The sequence below is a fragment of the Cyprinus carpio genome, chromosome B10 (assembly GCF_018340385.1).
Source record: "Cyprinus carpio isolate SPL01 chromosome B10, ASM1834038v1, whole genome shotgun sequence".
Classification (NCBI taxonomy): domain Eukaryota; kingdom Metazoa; phylum Chordata; class Actinopteri; order Cypriniformes; family Cyprinidae; genus Cyprinus; species Cyprinus carpio.
In genome coordinates, this window is record NC_056606.1 from 19,823,994 (window position 1) to 19,844,229 (window position 20,236).

The following is a 20,236-nucleotide window of genomic DNA, read 5'->3' on the forward strand; positions in this document are numbered from 1 at the left end:
TTGTCTAAATGCTGTGCAGCAAACTTTAAAGGGGTCATATGATGTTGCTAAAAAGAACATTATTTTGTGTATTTGGTATAATGATATGTGTTTATGCAGTTCAAAAAACACATTATTTTCCACATACTGTACATTATTGTTTCTCCTCTATACCCCGCCTTTCAGAAACGCTCCGTTTTTTTTTACAAAGCTCATCGGTCTGAAAAGCGAGGTGTGCTCTGATTGGCCAGCTTCCAGTGAGTTGTGATTGGCCGAATACCTCAAGCGTGTGACGGAAATGTTACGCCCCTTGCCATACTGTGTGTCCTGGTCAGAAAACCGGTGTGACAAGACAAAAACAATAAAACCCATTACAAACGAGGTATTTGTTGCATCCAGTGGGTACATAATTATGGATTATAATGAGTTATACTATATGTATGCATGCTCACCACCGATACTATATTATCGGAGAAACGTCAAAAAACAAGCACTACTCTACACTGCTCAAAACTCTCGTTTGAATCCTTTGCATAGGAAAACGTACTTACAGACTGTGAGTCAGAACAGCCGGCATTGTAGTCTACTCTCCCAGGATCAAGTAACAGTCCTCCATAAAATGTGCTGCACACATCTAAATATTTGGGTTTAACTGTTCTGAAACATTGTTGTTAATACAACTTAACCACTGATTTCTAGTTGTGTCCTCTTTTGGAAAGCCAAACAAAGTATTTTCGCTTTCACAACAAAAAACAGCATCTCCACAACATGGCGGCAGCAACAATACTACAGCGAAAATCAAAGTTACGCCTTCTTTCTTTGCGTGAACATTTTGGGCGGCTTTATGCATATCTTCCCACATCATGACACAGACGTGGGGGCATGTTTAAAGGAGGTGTTTTAGGGGGGCGTGGACAAGTCTTAACTTTTATAAAGAATATCTCTTTGGGTTTGAGACTTTATTCTTTGCAACTTTAGGGATTTTATCTATCCAAGAACAGCTTGTAACACTCCAAAGAGAAAGGAAAACTTGAAATCGCATCATATGACCCCTTTAAATGAGCTTCAACATGCTTTTTCTTCAGCAATGGAGTCTTGTGTGGTGAGCATGCATACAGGCCACGGCAGTTGAGTGCATTACTTATTGTACTTACTATTTTCTTTGATGCAATTGTAACTGCTAATTCCAAGTCTTTTTGAAGCTCTCCACAAGGGATCCTTGGCTCTTGACTCTTCTGATAATTGTTTTCACTCCTCTGTCAGAAATCTTGTGAGGAGCACCTGGTCGTGGCCGGTTTATGGTGAAATGATGATGTTCTGTTCACTTCCGGATTATGGCCCCAACAGTGCTCACTGGAACATTCAGAATTATAGAAATCCTTCAGTAACCAATGCCATTGTTTTGCAACAATAAGGTTGCAAGGGTCTTGAGAAATCTCCTTGCTTTTACCCATTATGAAATGTTTCTTGTGTGACACATTGGTCATGAGACACCTTTTTATAGGCCATCAGTTGGGACTGAACCAACTAATATTAATTTCCACTGACGAGGGGCAGGATTGCGTTCTAATTACTGATAGATTTCAGCTGATGTCTTGGTTTCCATGGCTTTTTGCACCTCCCTTTCTTCATGTGTTCAATACTTTTTCCCTGTGTCATTCTACTTTATCTCACAGAATTTAATTTCTATTTTTATAAAGAATATCTCTTTGGATTTAAAACTTTAGTCTTTGCAGCTTTACAGATCTTCTTAATGCACCAAGAGCTTGTAAAACTCCAAAGAGAAAGGAAAAATTTAAATCGCATCATACGACCCCTTTAAATTTGCGTGGAGAGTGGAGCATTTGAATCGTGCGCAGAACACAAAACTGACAGGAGCTGCTCCGGTGGAAAACTGACAGGCTCTAAAGGGTTCAGATGACACGCAGCTCATTTCTTTTCACTGTAAGTTACCGAAAAACACACCTGAAAACACGTCACACACATTAGACGCATTTCTGCGGCAGAGCGGCTCGCTCTCACACTGTATGATGTTACAGACAACTAGTTGTCCGGTCCTGGTCCATTCAGTTCCGTTACAGAATGCGGTTGTCACACCCGTAAATAACTGAACTGTGTGTGAACATAACCATATTAAGGACTCAAAAACAGTACTGACAACCGTATTCTGCTGCTGTGTAAACGTGGCCTATATAATAATAAGCATATAATTTTTTCATATATTATAATGTGTACAGTGTGTGTATATATTATAAATATACATTAATATTAAATTACATTAGCATGAAATTCATTAAGCTGCATGATTTAGGTTATAAAAGAAAATAAAAATTAAATAATTAAATGTTGAAAATTATAAAAAAAAACTATAAATAAATAATTAAATACATTAATTTATGTATTTATTTATTTATTCACGTGCCAACAGCGTAATCCTGAAAATGAAATGTGGAGGAAATAATTAATTAATGAATCAATTAATTAATTAATTAATTAAATGAATATTGAAATACATTAATTGTTAAATAAAAATAAATAAATAAATATATGATATTATATTATCAATATTAATTATTAATATATAATTTAAGCATTTATTAATTTAATCATATTTAATTATTTAATTTTGAGTAATTTGGCCCTCCATACTTTACAGTTTTAGTATTGATTTAAAATGGTTTCACCCAATATTTCCGCATAGAAAAGTTTTTTTGTTAAAATGTTTATTTTTATTGCAAGTCATGACTACATGGTTAGATGCATTTTATAATTTGTAGTCAGCATTGTTTTCCCTTTTAGAACAGGCTCTTTTTTTGGGTCTCACTCAACCACTAGAGTGCTGCTATATAACCACATTTAAGGAAGCAGTCTTTATTTGTTCCCCAAGAGATGCATGCAGAAGCAAAAGGTATTTTAATCCTTTAAGTGCAAAGAATTTAAACGGAATTACTAGGATAATTAAACTCATAATTAGGGCTTATTTAGGTTAATGAAAGAGCCCATCCTTCATCATCCTCTGAAATTACCCAGCCATGTGCTGGTATTCAGGTAAGCGAAGGGAACGTCTTCTACTCTGCTATTGCACGTCCAGTATTGATCTTCCTTTTGACAGTGAAAAACGGAGCGAGTATAAAGTGTATACCTGAGCTCATGGCTCTGTTAGATCTCTTTAAACGATCCTATTTAAAGCATCTGCTGCAACGTGCCACGCAGCCCTTTGCTTTGCTCGTGTATTTGTGGAGTTGAACAGGTGCCGTCGTTTAGCGATTGCACCGTTACATCTGTACACCTGCTTGAACGTAAACACAGCAGCGTTTGAATGACAACAAACGGCGGCGGATGCCAGAAGTTGTTGCTAGAAACACATTTCAAAGTTAATAAACGCCCCTTTTTGAACTTGACCTTTTGAAATTTTTAAGCGGTGCACGAACAGCATCTGAACTTTTGTCCTTTAAATGAATTCCAAATGCAGTTCGAAGAGTCAGTTATGCAAAGGTTGAATGAGAGCTGTGAATATTCGTTTTGCTAAACGAGTTCCAGCCATAGCGAACCCAAAATTTAATGCGTTTTCTGCTTGCATGTTTGCACTCTCATTTAACTCATCATCCCACACATTATTTTACAGCCTCTAGGTGATATTTTACCTTTCAGTGCCAGTACTGTTTGGAAAAAGTATGACGTCATTGTTTATTTGACCTGCCTTCCCTCTTTCCAAACCCTTTCATTCCTGACAGACGTCGGATGTGAAACAGTAGTAGTGTGTCTCTCAAGACTGCACTTGTATGGGAGAGAGGAGATGATATCGGTGAAGGCATGGATGCGTGAACAATCCTTGAGCCTGCATTGAAGCTGCCAGGGATCCAGCCACCGCTGCTGCTGATCCAACTTGTCGCTCAGACACTATCACTAATTAAACCTGCGCGTATCAGTGTGAGCCGCAAAGGCCATAGTGATGTCATAGCGTCTCAAAGCCTCCTCCGTGTGACAGAAATCACGTCACAGGTGCCATTTAACTCCATTCTGTTAATTTAGGATTTTTTTTAAATCATGAAGTAGTTCTATTATAAAGTAATTCTATTACAATCAAGCTATTGTTTTGTGAAGTAGAAGCCTACAAACTAATAACAAAAGCTAACTACACTGAAGGGGGCAATATTGTTTAAATGTATATAAAATAAAAAAGTATTATTATAGTTCTAGTTATTGTTATTACTTTTTCATTTTTTATTTATATTTAAAAGATATTGTGCTCTTATGTTGTTTCAGTCTAGTATTAATCTGACCTTGAATATTTTTATAATATTTATTTATTGTTGATATAGTTATATTTAAGTGTGTGTGTGTGTGTATAAAACAACAGAATAATAATAATAGAATAATTATTGAAAATATTATATAATTTTATAATAATTTTTATTATTTTGTTTTTACTTAAAAATATTGCCCTCTTATATAGCATCAATTATGTAATAATAATAATAATATCGGTAACAATAATATATTATTAATATATTATTATTGTTAACAGATAGATAGATAGATAGATAGATAGATAGATAACAAAATATATTATTATTATATTATTATATAATATTTTTCAAGCTCAAATTCATTAAAAGTAGCTAAAACGCCAAAGCTATGTAAGGGTGCAATATATATGGAAAAAGTATTATTATTGTCATTGTTGTTGTTATGGTTAAAATATATTTCCCCCCATATAGCTTCAATGTAGAACTTTAATAATACTTCTAATATAATAATAATAATAATAATAATATTTTAGTAGTAATAATAATATAAAAAATTACAATAAGATTATATTATGTGTAATTTAATAAAAGCAGTATTTTTCAATAACATGGCATAAAACACTAAGGGTTTCATGCAAAATCCTGCACCAAGACTTGAATCAGTAAATCATTTCCTTTTGATTTGGTTGATTTATATCATATTTACAACTGTCCAATTTAACTGATTTACTAAAACAAATATGACTTTCCAGATTTTTACATAAAACAGCAACATAGATTACTGTTGCGTTACATGGCTACTTGTCAATAAAAGTAGCTTTTAAGTGGCAAAGCTGCACTCTGATGTCTACATAATGTAGTTACAGTAAGTTAGCTGTGTCGCTGTTAGTTCTAGTTACTCCCCAGTAATGGTTGTGAACTCCTCCCAACTATGACGGCATCCCTTCCTGTTTATCTGTGCTTGTGCAAGTTGCTGCTCCCTAAACCTTTATTCCACATTCTGACAGCCAATTAATCACCAAGGGTTGCAGGTCGAGAAAGAGCGGGAAAATCCAGTGTGCACCGCCTGAAAGAGAGGTAACATTGGTAAACAGTCTGCACAACATTTGTGCATGTGGACCCGCTCGAGGGCCTTGTCCATGATGCCATTACTCATGCTCCACAACACAAAGGGGGGAGTGTACAAACTCCTTCAACATGTCAACAACATCCTATCGATGAAGGATGCAAGAGGAAAGCAAAAAGGTAAACACATGTTGTTGTCCACACGGACTGTTAAAGAGATCTCGTTTTCATTAGTCAAGATGAAAGAAGAAGAATGAAGTCACATACTGCTCGATGAATCACTCACGTGGGTCGCTGGCTTTGGGTTTGGTATCACGGCTCAGGGTTAATAGCAAGTCTGCACACGTATCATGGATCAGATATGTGATATGGCTTGCATGTGGAAAGCCACTTCCTTTTCTTGCAGAAGCTCGTTAAAGTGGTGTAAACAGAATTAGCATTTATGTGGCAAGATTTCATATCTGTTGTATATGAATAGAATGGAAATGTATTCATTCATGCACCCTCAACCTGTATGACTATATTTCTTTTGGAGCACAAAAGGAGAAGTTTAGGAGAACGTGCCGGCTGCTCTCGTGTGTATTCTAACAGTTAACAGAGATGGATTCTATTGAGCTCCAAAAACAGAAACAACATGAAAGCACTATAAGTTTAAGATTATTGAAGTATGTTTTACTCCAACATGCTGTTTCCATTTTTCTTCTTTAAAAGTCCATGTTAAATTATGTGTGTTAATTGGCATTTCTTTGTAATTAATTGTGAAATTTTCTTGCAATTTCTGAGTGAAAATTGTTTCTGCACCAAATTTTTGACTTTTGCGGTATACAGTATCACTTGAATCCAATATAGCAATAAAGTCATATGGACCACTTTTACAGTGTTTATTTATTTGTTATTATTATTTTCTCAATTTTAGAGCTTGAATGCCCTTTCAAAAGTTTGGGGTCGGTCAGTAATTTTTTTAAAGTATTTTTTGAAAAGAAAGCCTCTTCTGCTCACCAAGGCTACATTTATTTGAGCACACATACAATAAAAACAGAACTATTGTGAAATATTATTAGAATTTCAAAAACTGATTTGTATTTGAATATATTTTAAAGTGTAATTTAGTGCTCTGATGCAATGCTGAATTTTCAGCATCATTACTCCAATCGTAAGTGTCACATGATCCTTCAGAAATCATTCTAATATGCTGATTTCCTCTTATCAATGATGAAAACAGTTGTGCTGCTTAATTATTGAGGAAAAAATATACACTTTTTTCAGGATTCTGTGATGAATTGAAAGTTTAAAATAACAGCGTTTATTTGAAATATAAATCCTCTGAACATTATAAATGTATTTAGTATCAATTAAATGCATTTATGCTGAATTAAAATGTTTATTTCTTTAAAAGGAAAAAAAATCTTACTGACCTCAGACTTTGTGTACAACAATGAGAAGTTTAAACATTCTAATAAATTTTGTTTGTATTCTATGGATTGAAATAATTCACGAGTTTAGAACTACAAGATAGTGAATAAATGATGATTAGAATATTCATTTTTGGGCGAACTAATACTTGAATTTAGTATGTTGTCTCAAAATTTGACAATTGTCATAATTTTTTGTCGCATATATTTCTGTATTTTTGTCATTCTCTCTCTCATACTTTCTATCCGTTTCTCTCTGTCTTGTTTTCTAGGCAAACGTTGAGGATGAAACGGCTGGAGTTCAGGCAGTATGTGAAATTCACGCTGTGCTGCGCTATGAATACCACGTTCTGTATTCTTGCAGCTATCAGATCCCCGTCCTCTATTTCAGAGCCTCCACGTTAGGTACACGACATTCTCCCTCACTGCATTTCTATCATTAAACCGCACGGCCTTGTTTATATGCTGTCTGCTTCCCTTATCAGTGTGTGTATTTCAGAACCCTCGGTGTTCTGCTTTCTCAAAGTCTGGTTTTATGTGCGCTGCGAAAACAGACTCAACATTTACACTGAGATCCCATCTCGACAGGAGTGTTTGAGTTTTGAGAAAGCAGGCAACGCGGTGACTCGCATCTGTGCTCAACAAAGTTTGACTTTGTGCTGTAAATACATTAATAGCCACCATGTAAACATTTTCGGAGCTGTTATTGAGCAAGTTAGCAAACAGGCACATGCAAGCGTGATCCATTTGAAAGTGATCGCTCGAAGGCGTCTGTAATCAGAAAAACTCAATCTCCGTCACAGATGGGCGACCCCTGTCTCTCGAGGAGGTGTGGAGCAATGTTCATCCGAACTATAGACAGAGACTACAGAAGGGACCCTGGGACACACTGACCCAACAGGTAACCTGAAGTGCCACTCTAGTCAAAGCTGCAGATGGAGTGCACACAAACTACCAAAAATGGTTCAAAGACTGGCGAAGGCACATTGTACTTTTGCAGGAAATCAACGCTCCGTTGCGATTGGTCAGCTTTGTAGTTCATAAGATTCAAGCTGCACAGGTTTTAATTGGTCCTTCAGGATACATAATGGTTTTTTAATACAAAATAATTTTTAATTAAGTCATATTTCTATTTTAAAAGAAAATAATATGTAATCAGTGCTTGGTAGTAACTGATTACATGTAATCTGGATTACATAATCAGATCTCAAAAATTCAGTATTTGTAATGAGAGTATATTGACATTTTAAAATGCTCAGAATCAGATTACAGTTGTTTATGGAGACTCTTGTTCTGTTTGAAAATGATCTGTCATTTTATTTTGTTTTAGGTTGTTATTGTCAAATCATTGATTTCAGATTTACTCTGATCATAACTGTTTTACATTGTCATAAAAAAGGGGTAAAATCAACATTAGAGGTAGCCTTTCTTAACGTGTTTCCTTATGCCCTAAACATACCTAAGTTTTACTTGTTTATGTGAAAATTCTATGCATCAAAGCCTAACTGTGGTTGGACAGTTGACATGTTAATCAGATGGCTGTTTCTGTTATAGTGGCCGGTTCTTGGCGAGAACAAGCTGCGATGTAGATCAAACTTTACACCGATTGCTGGCATTCCCTCTTCATAGATCTGGAGTGTTTGGAAAAACTGACTCTGGCTGTTTGCTGCTGCTCTTTTTTAGGCTGCGAGGGATGCAGAGCAGTAGGCGTGATTACAGAGAGATATTGAATGGATGGAGAGAGAGTGGAAAAATAGATGCAGAAAAAGGCTGATTAGAGGCAGTGTAGGATATTAGAGAAGAGGGAGAGACTCAGGAAGGGTTGAGGGTCTCGAGGTTCTCAGGAGATGGAAAACTGCCGCATCTGACGCAGGTAAACATGAGTGACTCACATCAAGGCCTTACGAGCAGTGACGCCAGTGGACTCTCTCTCCTTATCTCTCGCTCGGTCTCTCGCTTTCCTCTCTGTTTTTGCCCTCTTATATCTCTCTGTCTCCTCTTTATCTGCCCAATTTTCTCAAACCCAAATCGCATTCTTAGCATATCCGATTAGGACAACACAGAACACTTCTCTCTTGAGGACTCAGGGATGTGATTACCGTATTTTCCGGCCTCTGAGGGACGACCCATGTGATTCGCGTAGATCCGATTTTTTTTTCCTTTTTTGGGGTGGGGGGGGGGTCTTGGGGGGTAGGTTGGTTACTGCATGATGATTGAAATCGCGCAAATGGCCTTAAACTATTACCTAATAAACTGCGAAAAGAAACTTCACGGACAGAATTGTCCTGAGAGCACTGCACGAGCAGGACAGTTAGAGTTGCGAGCAGAATCAGCGCTGAAGCGTGTTACTCGACCCGGCGACTTTTTATGAATGGCGGTGAACATTTTCCGCAGTGGCGGAATACGAAACAACAATTGTGAAAACATGTCAGAAGTGGCTGACAAAATTTCAGAATGGCGAGATGTAAAAATTGTAAGGAAAAAAGTCTGAATTCTGAGTTTGTTTCTCGCAAATCTAAGAAAGAAAGCTGAGACAAAAGAATTGCGAGGTATCAACTCAGAAATGCTAAATATTTACTTGCAAATCTAAGAATTCAGAATTGTATAAACTCACAATTGTAAGAAAAAACAAACTAAATGTTTTCTACACAAATTAAATTTCCCATCTTTCAAAAAAAAAAGGTTATCACTTTTATGCCATTATGTGCTAGCTGTGATTTTACAGTCAAAAGTAACTTAAAAAGTAATTAATTTATATATATATATATATATATGGTCCAGTTTTTAAGATTTATATCTTTATATATATTTACATTATTTTGAATAATATGACCATTGATTATAAAATGTATAATTTTAAAGTTTATATGAAGTCAAAATTGTGGAAAAAAGAGGCAAAGAGGCAAAAAGTGGGGAAAAATATTCTGAGATAACAATAGTGGTTCTTTTGTTTAATAAAATGTTCTTGACTTAAGAATCTCGACACTAACAGAAATGCCTGTTTTAACAGAACAAGTTTCACAACAGCTTTGTGATCATATATAGGGATTCGGTCTGTCCTCCCATGAGGCCTGTAGATAAAGTCATGATAATTGACTAACAGAGCTGGAATCGTGCCGCAGTATAGGAGCACGATGGAACTGCTATTCACAAATAAAATGAAAAAGTCCAACTCTGTACCGCTGATGCTAACAGTGAAGTTTCGTAGAGGGAATTTGAATAGTCAGCACGTCTTCGGTGCTTGAACGGTAACAGAGCAATGCATCCAGACAGTTGATGTTGTGAATTTTAATGCAGATGGTGACAGTGCATTGAGGTTGTTTTTATTTGCAGAGTAGAGGAGATTTTTTATTGAGGTTTTGGATAACTGGATTAAAATGGTGCTTACTGACAGCAAAGTTTTTGTCAAAAGTGGTGCCATTGGACCTTGCAGTCTTCCTCCAGCCACTTAAATTCAATCACTCAGCTATGCACACAATACTCAACACTTAAAATCGTGTATGAATTACATAAATTTATTACTTATGAACCCAAAAAGAGGAAACATTCATGCATTATTTAAGTTTGAAACCATTTTCTCAGGTTTATTTTTTACACAATTATTTTTTTCTTTGTACAATTTTTCTTCATACTTCATACTGTGTGCTCAATAAATCTTTAATTATTCTCAGTACCTGTGAGTTCAGATGACTGGATTCTTGTTGCTTTGTAGTCTGAGATGTCTTTTCCAAATTTACCTACTGTAACGTCAAATTTTTGTAGATATTATTAATTTCTGTGCATTTCCTGAGTAATACCCTTTTCGATGTTTTCATTTAGACAGTTTTGGTGTCATGAAAATGCTCACAAGCTAACATCAGCTTCACTCCAGGAGAGAAACTAAAGTGTTGCGTTCCTCGTCTGTGTTTGTGTAGCCAGTATTCATGCAGAAAGGAACTCTTTTTGTGGAAACTTTTAAGCATTTTGCATAAGGGGAACTTTAACTTACCGCAGTAGGAAACTGGAAATATTTGTTTCAGCAATATGGACTGTGTTTATTTAAATGAGATATTATCACAGATACACTCAGTGTCTTTATGTGTAAAGTCTTCGGGGTTTGTGTGCATTTTGACAGTTGCTCGTACATCAACATTCCAGACAGTTTATGTGTTTATGGTTGATGGTTTGTGCAGTGGCTGCATTTACATGCTTTTTCATCAGTATTTTTCAGTGACTTTTACAGCAATTTATGTACATACCTTTTGGGGGCAGATCTATTAAAGTTAGTTAAACCAAGTCTTTTGGCATTTATTGCTCAGTTAGCTACCCATCAACTATATTTTTAAGACTTTATAAACAAAATATACTTGTGCTACAGTATGTAATGTAAATATGTTCACAATAAAGTGATCATTTCCGTTACATTCATTCATTTAGCAGATGCTTTTATCCAAAGCTACTTACAAAAGAGAACAATAGAAGCAATCAAAATAACAAAAGAGCAACAATATATAAAAGTTTTTTATAATAAATAAAAAGAATGAAAAGTATAGAAGAGATATGGAATAGAGAGAGCTAGTGTTAGAGGGTCTAGATATTTTTTTATAATAAATAACAAACTTAAGGACAGACTAAATCCAGAGGAATTGTGGTAACATCTCCAAAATGCTTCAAGAAACCTACAAATTATTATGTTATTTGTATATTTATTCCAATATAATTGTTGATGGGATTACAGAGCTGAGAGCAAGATGACAAACATGATAAACGTGTAAGTTAATAATTCCAAGACTTTATTAATTAAAAATGACTTAACATTATAATGGTAGTAAGATAAAAATGGTAAATGTCATGATCCTGAATGCATGTCTACACTTAAAATAAACATGTATTGCATATAATAAAGTCATTTAAAATGTTTCTTCTCACAGATCCATTCAAACAAGACAGTACATGAATAATCAGCCCATCCTGATGAATGAGTGACAGTACAGTTCTCTTTTATATGTCCATTGGGTTCGTCGGGCCTCCAGAACCTGGATCAACAGATCATCATTAGATGTTTAGTGCTGCTTTCTGTCTGATATGATACTGTGTGAATCATTTTATATATATATATATATAGATATATATGTATATATATATATGTATATATATCTATATATATATATATATATATATATATATATATATATATATATATATATATAATATATATATAATGAGTTAAATGTAGTGGTTTCTCACCCAGAGGTCAGTGTGCTGCCATCAACCCATGTCCATGTGCCGTTCACATCATTGTCAGTCAGACCAATCCAGGTTTGAGCTCGACAGGTTATTTTCTTTACAAGATCCTTAAAAAAAAAAAAAAAAAATTGAAAGGAAAAACAAATGATAATCCCTGTTTACACCTAATTAAAGATGACAAGCGGACAATGCTTAATACAGGTGTGAATGGGGTCTAAAATGTTTGTGCTCCTCCACTTTTGACCACTTACTGAGGTAGTAAAAAAATGCATTCGCAAAACACAAATCTGAATGCGTTCAGATTTGACACTAAAGTCACTGAAATCCACCTACTTTCCGCAGACTGAGCAAATTCTTAAACAATGTTTCCTAATTCCTATCCATTAATCAACAAAATTAGAATGTTAAATCCGATTAAAATTAAATTACATCGGATAAGTGCATGTGACCCATTAAAACTAGATGTTTTTCTTTTCAGTGATTTAGATTCGCATGTGCATAAACAACAGGAGAAAATGGAGGAAAACAGAATAAAATGACATATGATAGGAATAAAATAAATAGACCTACAGAAAATGAAAAGGAAACAGAGACGGCTGAAAGTGCATCGTGTTTGTTTTCTTTATTTTACAAAGGCCTGGTATTGTTTTTATTGTAGGCATAAATAAAAGTAAACCCTATACAGTTTCAATAGATGTCTTACTCCTGTCTTTATGACCAAAAATGACAGAATATTAAGATTTTTCTGCTGTGATAAGGACAATACCCATGATCGCGCCAGAGCATCTTGCGCGTATACAACATATTTATAGCATTGCTAGATGTTTATAAGCCTATGTTGTTTATAACGAATGCCATTAAAGTTTTTATCTTAAGATTTTTATCTTATTCTGTTCTGAATACAGGTCAGATTTAAAGGATTCGATGACAACTTAAAGGTGACTTTTTTTCTCTCTCAGCGCAATTATTATTATTTTTTTTATCCATGCAATAAACATGTCCCCAAAATATGGTTATGGTTAAGTTAGTGGTTAAGTTTCACTCACTTGTTTTTGGCTGTCATTGATGATCACTAGATCTGCTCCTCTCTCCGTACAGTATCTTCTGCTCTCGGTCCAGTTCTTCATCTCAGTGGAAACGTAGTAATGACTGAACTGATAGTAAATCCATCCATCTGTCAACATCCAGCTTAACCGTCAGCTCATTATTGTCATTCACAAAAAATACACAACCTATTTTTTTTTACCTGTTGCAAATACCTAAATATAATTCTATCATTGAATATTTGTGTGATGATTTCAGTGTAGTTGAAGAATACCTTGAAAAAACTTTGTCAGTTCATGTCTCTCTTGAACTAACTGGTCGTTGAGTTGAATTAGGTCGATCATCTTGGTAAGTAGCTGATCTCTGTCCTCTGTGAAGTTGGTATTGTTGGGTAGTTGTCTCTCTCGAGTGAAGAGCACTAGGATTGCTGTCAGCAGAAGAACACACAGCAGCAGCAAACACACTTCAGCTGCTCTGGAGCTTCGCATCTTCACACAATCACTTCCTGACGATGAACAAATGTAACTATTCACTTTATTTATTCATTTGACACCACTCACATCAACTGAAAACATGAAAAATGTGCAATAAGTGATCAAATCTGTACTATTATGTCCGTGTGATGAAATGTATTCATGATTAATCTCAGTACCTGGGAGTTCAGAGGAATGGATTCTCTTTGCGTTACAGTCCGCCATCTCTTTTCCAGATTGACCATTTACAACGTCAATATTTGTGTACACATCATCAGCCCTTTGTCCATTCTCTCGGTTCATTTTGCTGGATGTAGCTACACTTCTCAGTAATGTTCTATAGTTTCAGTGTCTTCAAGAACTCTAGTTTCTCTCCTGGAGTGGATTGTGTCGTGTTCCTCATCAGCGTTTGTGTGGCCAGTATTTATGCAGAAAGGAGCTTGACCTTCAGCAATTCTTGGTTTGTTAAATGTGGTTAAATTGCATATATTATCACATAATAACTTCCCTCAGGTATTGAGATAAACTGCTAATACATTTCCTCAAAAAGCATAATGTCCATTAAAAACCATGTGATAAAGCACAATCAATGTCACAGTTTGCATGTTTATAAAGCCATCAGTGGCTTGTTCATTTTGAAAGCAGATGTTGTTGAAAGCTTTTAAAGTTTGATGAGCTTCAGATTGTTACATCAGTAGATGGTTGTAGCGGTATCTGCATTTGCATGCTCTTCCTTCAGTGTGATCAGTTGATGATTTGTAGGGGGTTGTCAGTAATCTGGGGGGTAAAATCTTGGCTTGTTTGGTATTTTGGTGTCTTAGTTTTTGCTCTCTGTGTGGATGTGGACACAGCACTATGAATGCAGTCAGAACACACACACACAGCAGCACTAAACACACTGGAGCTGCTCTGTAGTTTCTGATCTTCACGCAATCACTTCCTGAAGATGATTTTGAATCAATTCACCTAATAAAACACAGTTCAAATGGAAAAAAATGCCAACTGTAGAATGTCTTCAGATGTTAATCAGTCTAGTTCTTGTCATGAGTAAACTCAGTTCATCTCAGTTAGCTGTGTGTTGAAGTCCTCTGTCTTTCTTATGTTTCATATCTTTTTATCTTCTCTATGCATTTTCCGAGTTGTGCCGTTTTCTATATATTCATTTAGACAAGATGCCCACAAACTAACACTAGTTTCTCTCCTGGAGTGAACTGTATTTGTGTTCCTCATCTGTGTTTGTGTGGTCGGTATCTACGCAGAAAGGAACTGTTTTTGTGGAAAAGATTCAAGTATTTATGCATAAAGGAACTGCAACTCACCACAGTATTTATTTCAGCAATGGATTGTGTTCATTTCAGTGAGATTCAAAACCATTTATTATCACGGATATACTCAGTGTCTTCATGTGTAAATTCTTTTTTTTTTTTGGCTTGTACAGTACATCACAGTATGTAATGTAAAGTGATTAATAGTAGTACTTTTTTGTGGCAGCACAGTAACTTTCATAAAAAAAGACTACGACAAGGGACAAAATTAAGTCAAACCTATTTTTTTTTTTTGGAAATCAACATTATGTCACAAATGCTGCTGACTAAATTTGAGTTAAAGGGATATTTCACCCAAAAATTAAAACTGGCCCGTGATTTACTCACCCTCAAGCTATCCTAGGTGTATATGACTTTCTTCTTTCAGATTTACATGTAAATCTTTTTTTTTTTTTTTTATGTATATTTCATGGACACATTTTTGTTGTTGTTGTTGTTCAGCCGTACTGTATGACTTCTATAAATGTTCTGTATGTTCCGTAATAATCTCACTGTGATGGTTTGGTCCAGGTCTCTCTGGTGTGGCATTATGGGATAGGACATTCCTCCATCTCTGCTGTGCATGAGTGCCCTCCAGTGTGCGAGACTCACTCGAGAGCAGCAGGGTGCCAATGAAGCCCATGTGTCGCATGGCAGATTTTCTTATGTCTGCCTCGTTATTTTCTTTTTAATTTATCTGAAGCTTTGAGTGTAATTGAATTAGGGTTGTGAAAAGTATCGTGTGACTAGTTAACATTGAGTTAAGATGGAAAAACACATGTTTGTGACATTGGTTTAATGGCTGTGTTACAGCGTGTGACAGTGAGAACCTGTTCCTAATAAAAAATGAGGTCAGAATAGACATTAACAAAGAGCTGAACGATCTCTCTCTCTCTGTGTGTGTAGGAACATCCTTTACTGGGCCAACCGTTTTTCATGCTTCATCCATGTCGCACTGAGGAGTTTATGAAACCTGCTCTGGATTTGGCACAAGCTGAAAACAAGTGAGTTTCCCCCTGCTGCAGCTTTAGTCGTCATGCATTATGTGCAATGAATATTCTAGGTTCGGTGCATGTTTAAATTTACATTTATCACACACTATTTTCATAAAAAAAAAACACTTACAGTGCAATACATTCAAGGTACATAAACTCACACATTGCCTGGGAATCAAGCCCATAACCTTGGTGTTGCTTGCATCATGCTTTGCCGTTTGAGCTCGGTCAACACATCTAACGCATGTTTTTGATTACCATGAAAAATATATATTTCGACTCATTCCTCAATAATGCACTTCCAATGGAATCCTAGAAGGCAATCAGACAGCACAGGGAATAAATGTTTAACATATGCAAGTACCAACAATATGCAACTGCTGTGAATATTTCAACGTATGATATAAACATTACTATCTTGACCAACAAAAATATATATATATATGTGTGTGTTAATTGTTTCATTTTTATAGATATATTTTATAGATATATATATATGTGTATGTATGTATTAGAATAAAATGTAATTTAAATTAATAACAGGAGGCACATAGGGGGTGTTTGCACTGTTTTTAGTAAAAGGTGTTTGTACTTTTTGTAAAAAAAAAATAAAAAATATATATACAGTATATATATATATATCCTTATATAATCCTTATATCCAAGGATTTTATTCACCAAGAAACATCTACAAAAAAAAAGATGATTAAATATGACTTTTACAGCTCATTTAAATATTTTAACTACAATTTATTTTAAGTGTTTTATTTAAAAAAAAATCGTGCCCCAATACTTGACCAATAGATTCCATTTCAAATGAGGAATGATTCAACATTATTTTCTGTGGTAATCAACAGCATTCTTTTAATAAAAGCTTTATTTAATCCTATTCCTTTTAACATTTTAAAATGGCATTATATCATCTCATAGTGTTATATCTATCTCATTTAGCTCTAAATGTTAATTATCAGATCTGGCATTTCCATCTATTTAGCTAGTGAGATCTGACTAGATATAATCATTTCTCAGTTTGCAGCATTGCAGTATGGGTAGATGCTCTGATGATCTCATCTGTTCTCAGGAGGATGAACTATATCGTGACTTGGCTCAGTGTTGTTGGACCCGTCGTCAGACTGGACGTCCCTTTGAGCTACAGCACCGAGGTGTCTGCTCCCGACTGAAGCTCCTCTGCTGTGATCTCCCTGTCTGTCTCAGACTCCACAGACCCAGAGGACGTGCAGAGGACATGCTGAGGGTCTCCGAGGGGCCAAAGACGCTTCAGAAGTCTTGTTAGCAATGCTTGAGCATTCAAGACACCAAGTTCACAAGTTAGATCTTAATGTTTAAATAAATTGCATTAAAATAATTCATACACTGCCATTCAAATATTTGGGGTCAGCTTTGCATCACAGGAATAAATTACAATTTTGAAATATATTCAGATAGAATCAGAATCAGATTTTAAATTGTAATAATATTTCACAATATTACAGTTTTTAGTGTATTTTTGATCAAATAAATGCAGCCTTGGTGAGTGAGCAGAAGAGACTTCTTTCAAAAAAATCTTACTGGTTGTGTGTACTGTAATTCATTTTTTGGATTACTAACCATAAAACGTCCATATTATCTGACAGATATCACCAAAATGCGCCTGAGAACCCAGTTGCATTTGTTCAGAGCATGCATGTACGCAAACTGCATTGCTGTTATTGCTATTCATGGGAAAATCTTTTATATACAGGGATTTGTTCAGAAAATGTACTGTGTGAGACATTACCATCAAATTAAAAAGACAAACAATAGTATTCTCTGCTACTATTTCTTTTTTGCATTTTGAAGGCATTTTAAAAATCATCAGAGCAGCTGTGTGTGCAGGCATATGGAGGATTGCTATTCAAACATTAGTCTGGATGTCTTTGTCTTCAGCTGCGTAGGTGTGTGTGTGTGTGTGACTCTTCATTGGTCGGATGTTGTGAAGCATGCAGCTACATTTGGCCTATTTTTGACATTTCAGCGGCCTGAAATCGAAGTCAAACATGATTTGTATAACCTTGCATCTAATAAGCAAAGTAAATAGTCTAATATGTTTTTTGTTGTGTCTCCCTGCAGTCTGACATTTCTCTTCATTACTCATCCAAGTAGCGTGCTGTGCCAGGACAAGGTTTAAAAGTTGAATGGAATCAAATCCCTCTGAAATCCTGACCGTCTGATGTGAAGTCTGAAACGGAGGAGCTGAGTTTAGAGTTCGGAGTTTGAGAGAAGACGGTGAAAGTCCTCAGTCAGCATGTCTAAATGGGGCGAGTCTCTCAGGGGACTATATCAGTGTTGGTAAGGAGGTCAGCCTCCTACCCGAAGCATCTCGCTCTAATGGACAGACAGGAATGATGGAGAGGAGAGAGAGAAACACACAGATGGAGCACAGTAGAGAAATGTTACATGCTTCATAAACAGGGCCATTCTTAAAGGTTTAGGTCACCCAAAAATGAATTAAGGACCGTCAAGCTCAATTAAAGTGTTTAAATCTTTTTTTAAATCTGTGAACTTGAAATTGATACTTCCAATGGTGTTTGGGTTTATTTGTGTCTTGAATTCATTTAGATGTTTCTCACACAGAGCTACAAGTCACATGGACAGCTTTTATCCCATCTAACAAAATTATGTTCTAAGTACATTTTGGTAACATTACTATTTAGTTTCATGAACGATGTGTAAATGTTTTGTGCTGACATTTTGAGAATGTTATTAAAGACCAGACAACTTTGAATGAACATTATGTAGCACTGGAAGAATGTTAGAGAAATGTTAACGTTACATTTTATAATTGGGGAAATGTTACTTTCGAATATTCTCTGAACGTTCCGAAACACGTATAAGGTAGTAACATTTAATAAAAGACAAATGTCCAACTAAAACTGTTTGTTCACAGAGTTAAGAGAACATTACCACAATGTTAGTCTTGATATTGTTGGCTTTGATGGTGCATTTTGTACCTTTCTGCAACTTTACAGGCCCTCCCTGCTGAACAGACAGCATATGCTGGTTAGGTATGTTTTGATGCTGGGATGGTGGTCCATTCTGGTCCTTTTGCTGGTTGATGCTGGTCCTTTGCTGGTTTATGATGTTTTTTTCAGCAGGGCTGGTCACTGTATGTTTCAATTGTATGAAAATTGTGAGCCATCTTTAAACTATCTTCTTTAGCAGGGAGTGGGAATATGACATGACGGTGAGTAAAGATAACATCTAATTAATTTAACGGAATTATTCACACACAAAAATAATAATTTTGTTATTTTCACATTGTTTTTAAGAAACCACATAATTTCCTTTCTTCCATGTTTTTTTTTTTTTTTGTTGTTGTTGTTCAGAATGTCTGAGCTCTTTGGCACACAATTAAAATTAATAGCGACTGTCAAGTCCAAACATGGGGGAAAAAAAATAAAATAAATCATGTATGATCTGTATGAAATATGAGGTGTATTTCAACTCCCTTAAAGTTATACAATAGCTTGGCGTGAGGAACAAATTTAAGTCATTATTCACTTATTTTTCAGATGTCTTTCAACTATTTTATTTTTGGGTAAACTCTTTCAGTCACATTTACGATCGACTGTGTGCAGAGCGTCTAATTGACGTACGTAGCATGTATTGAGTAAATTTCAGACAGACCTCAATATTATTATTATATCTGGAGGAGTTGTTACATTAGAGGAAAGGAAATTAGAATTGCCTTAGAAACAAATACCCATTTATTTTACATGCTTCACTGGAGGTGTTGCTTAATGGAGTTTGATCGCTCCTAATGGAGTTGGGGAATTAAATTTGTGAAAGGCCACCGTGAGCGTGAGCGAGCCGCTGCTGACATCTGTTGGCCAACGCGAGCGTGTGTTGTTGTAGTTTACACATCTGTCCACTAGGAGCCGCCATTGACCGAAGCGCAAATGATATTTATTTGAGCTTATTTAAATTAGATTAGAAGTTTTTCTATTCTAATATTAATATTTTATTTCGGATTTATTTCAATTACCAGAAAAAATCTTAATATTCTTGAAACATTCTTATTAATTATTGTTAACAACACTGTCTAATACAATGAAATTTCAGGTGTTTTTTCAGTGTTATGTTAGTTTCATTATATATAATATTAAAGCATTTGATTATATATATATATATATATATATATATATATATATATATATATATATATATATATATATATATATTCTTTTTTTATTATTATTTATTTTAGTTTAATGTTGAATGGTTTTTACAGTGCCCTGATATATGAATATGATTGTCAAACTGTGCTCATACTTTCAGTATGAGGAGGAAAATAATAATAATAATAAAAGGTTTTACTGTATTATTGGACATGTTCACAATTTTATTTCTTTCCCTGAGAATGTTTTATCTGGCAGTGCTACTCCAGACAAGGAAGACCCCTTTCCTGTCCAAATAATCCAGACATCATCCTGGCTTCCAGCATTATTC

At 35.2% G+C, this 20,236-nt stretch overlaps 1 protein-coding gene across 4 annotated transcripts in view; it reads left to right on the forward strand.

Moving 5' to 3' along the window:
• Positions 1–19,787, forward strand: part of LOC109059686 (ubiquitin-like-conjugating enzyme ATG10) — a 29,645-nt gene extending 9,858 nt beyond the window's left edge. Inside the window, exons 4-8 of one of the 4 annotated variants that reach the window (XR_006155774.1) lie at positions 6,979–7,111; positions 7,510–7,607; positions 15,660–15,757; positions 16,830–17,682; positions 17,858–19,786. Coding sequence is in view for 2 of the 4 variants with exons in the window: in XM_042733100.1 (XP_042589034.1) it covers positions 6,979–7,111; positions 7,510–7,607; positions 15,660–15,757; positions 16,830–16,929 (429 nt within the window). In the remaining 2 variants the exon portion in view is untranslated. Of the gene's footprint in view, positions 1–6,978; positions 7,112–7,509; positions 7,608–15,659; positions 15,758–16,829 lie in introns of all 4 variants that reach the window. The other 3 variants (XR_006155775.1, XM_042733100.1, XM_042733099.1) reach the window with 3 other exon arrangements.
• Positions 19,788–20,236: the final 449 nt, after the last annotated feature.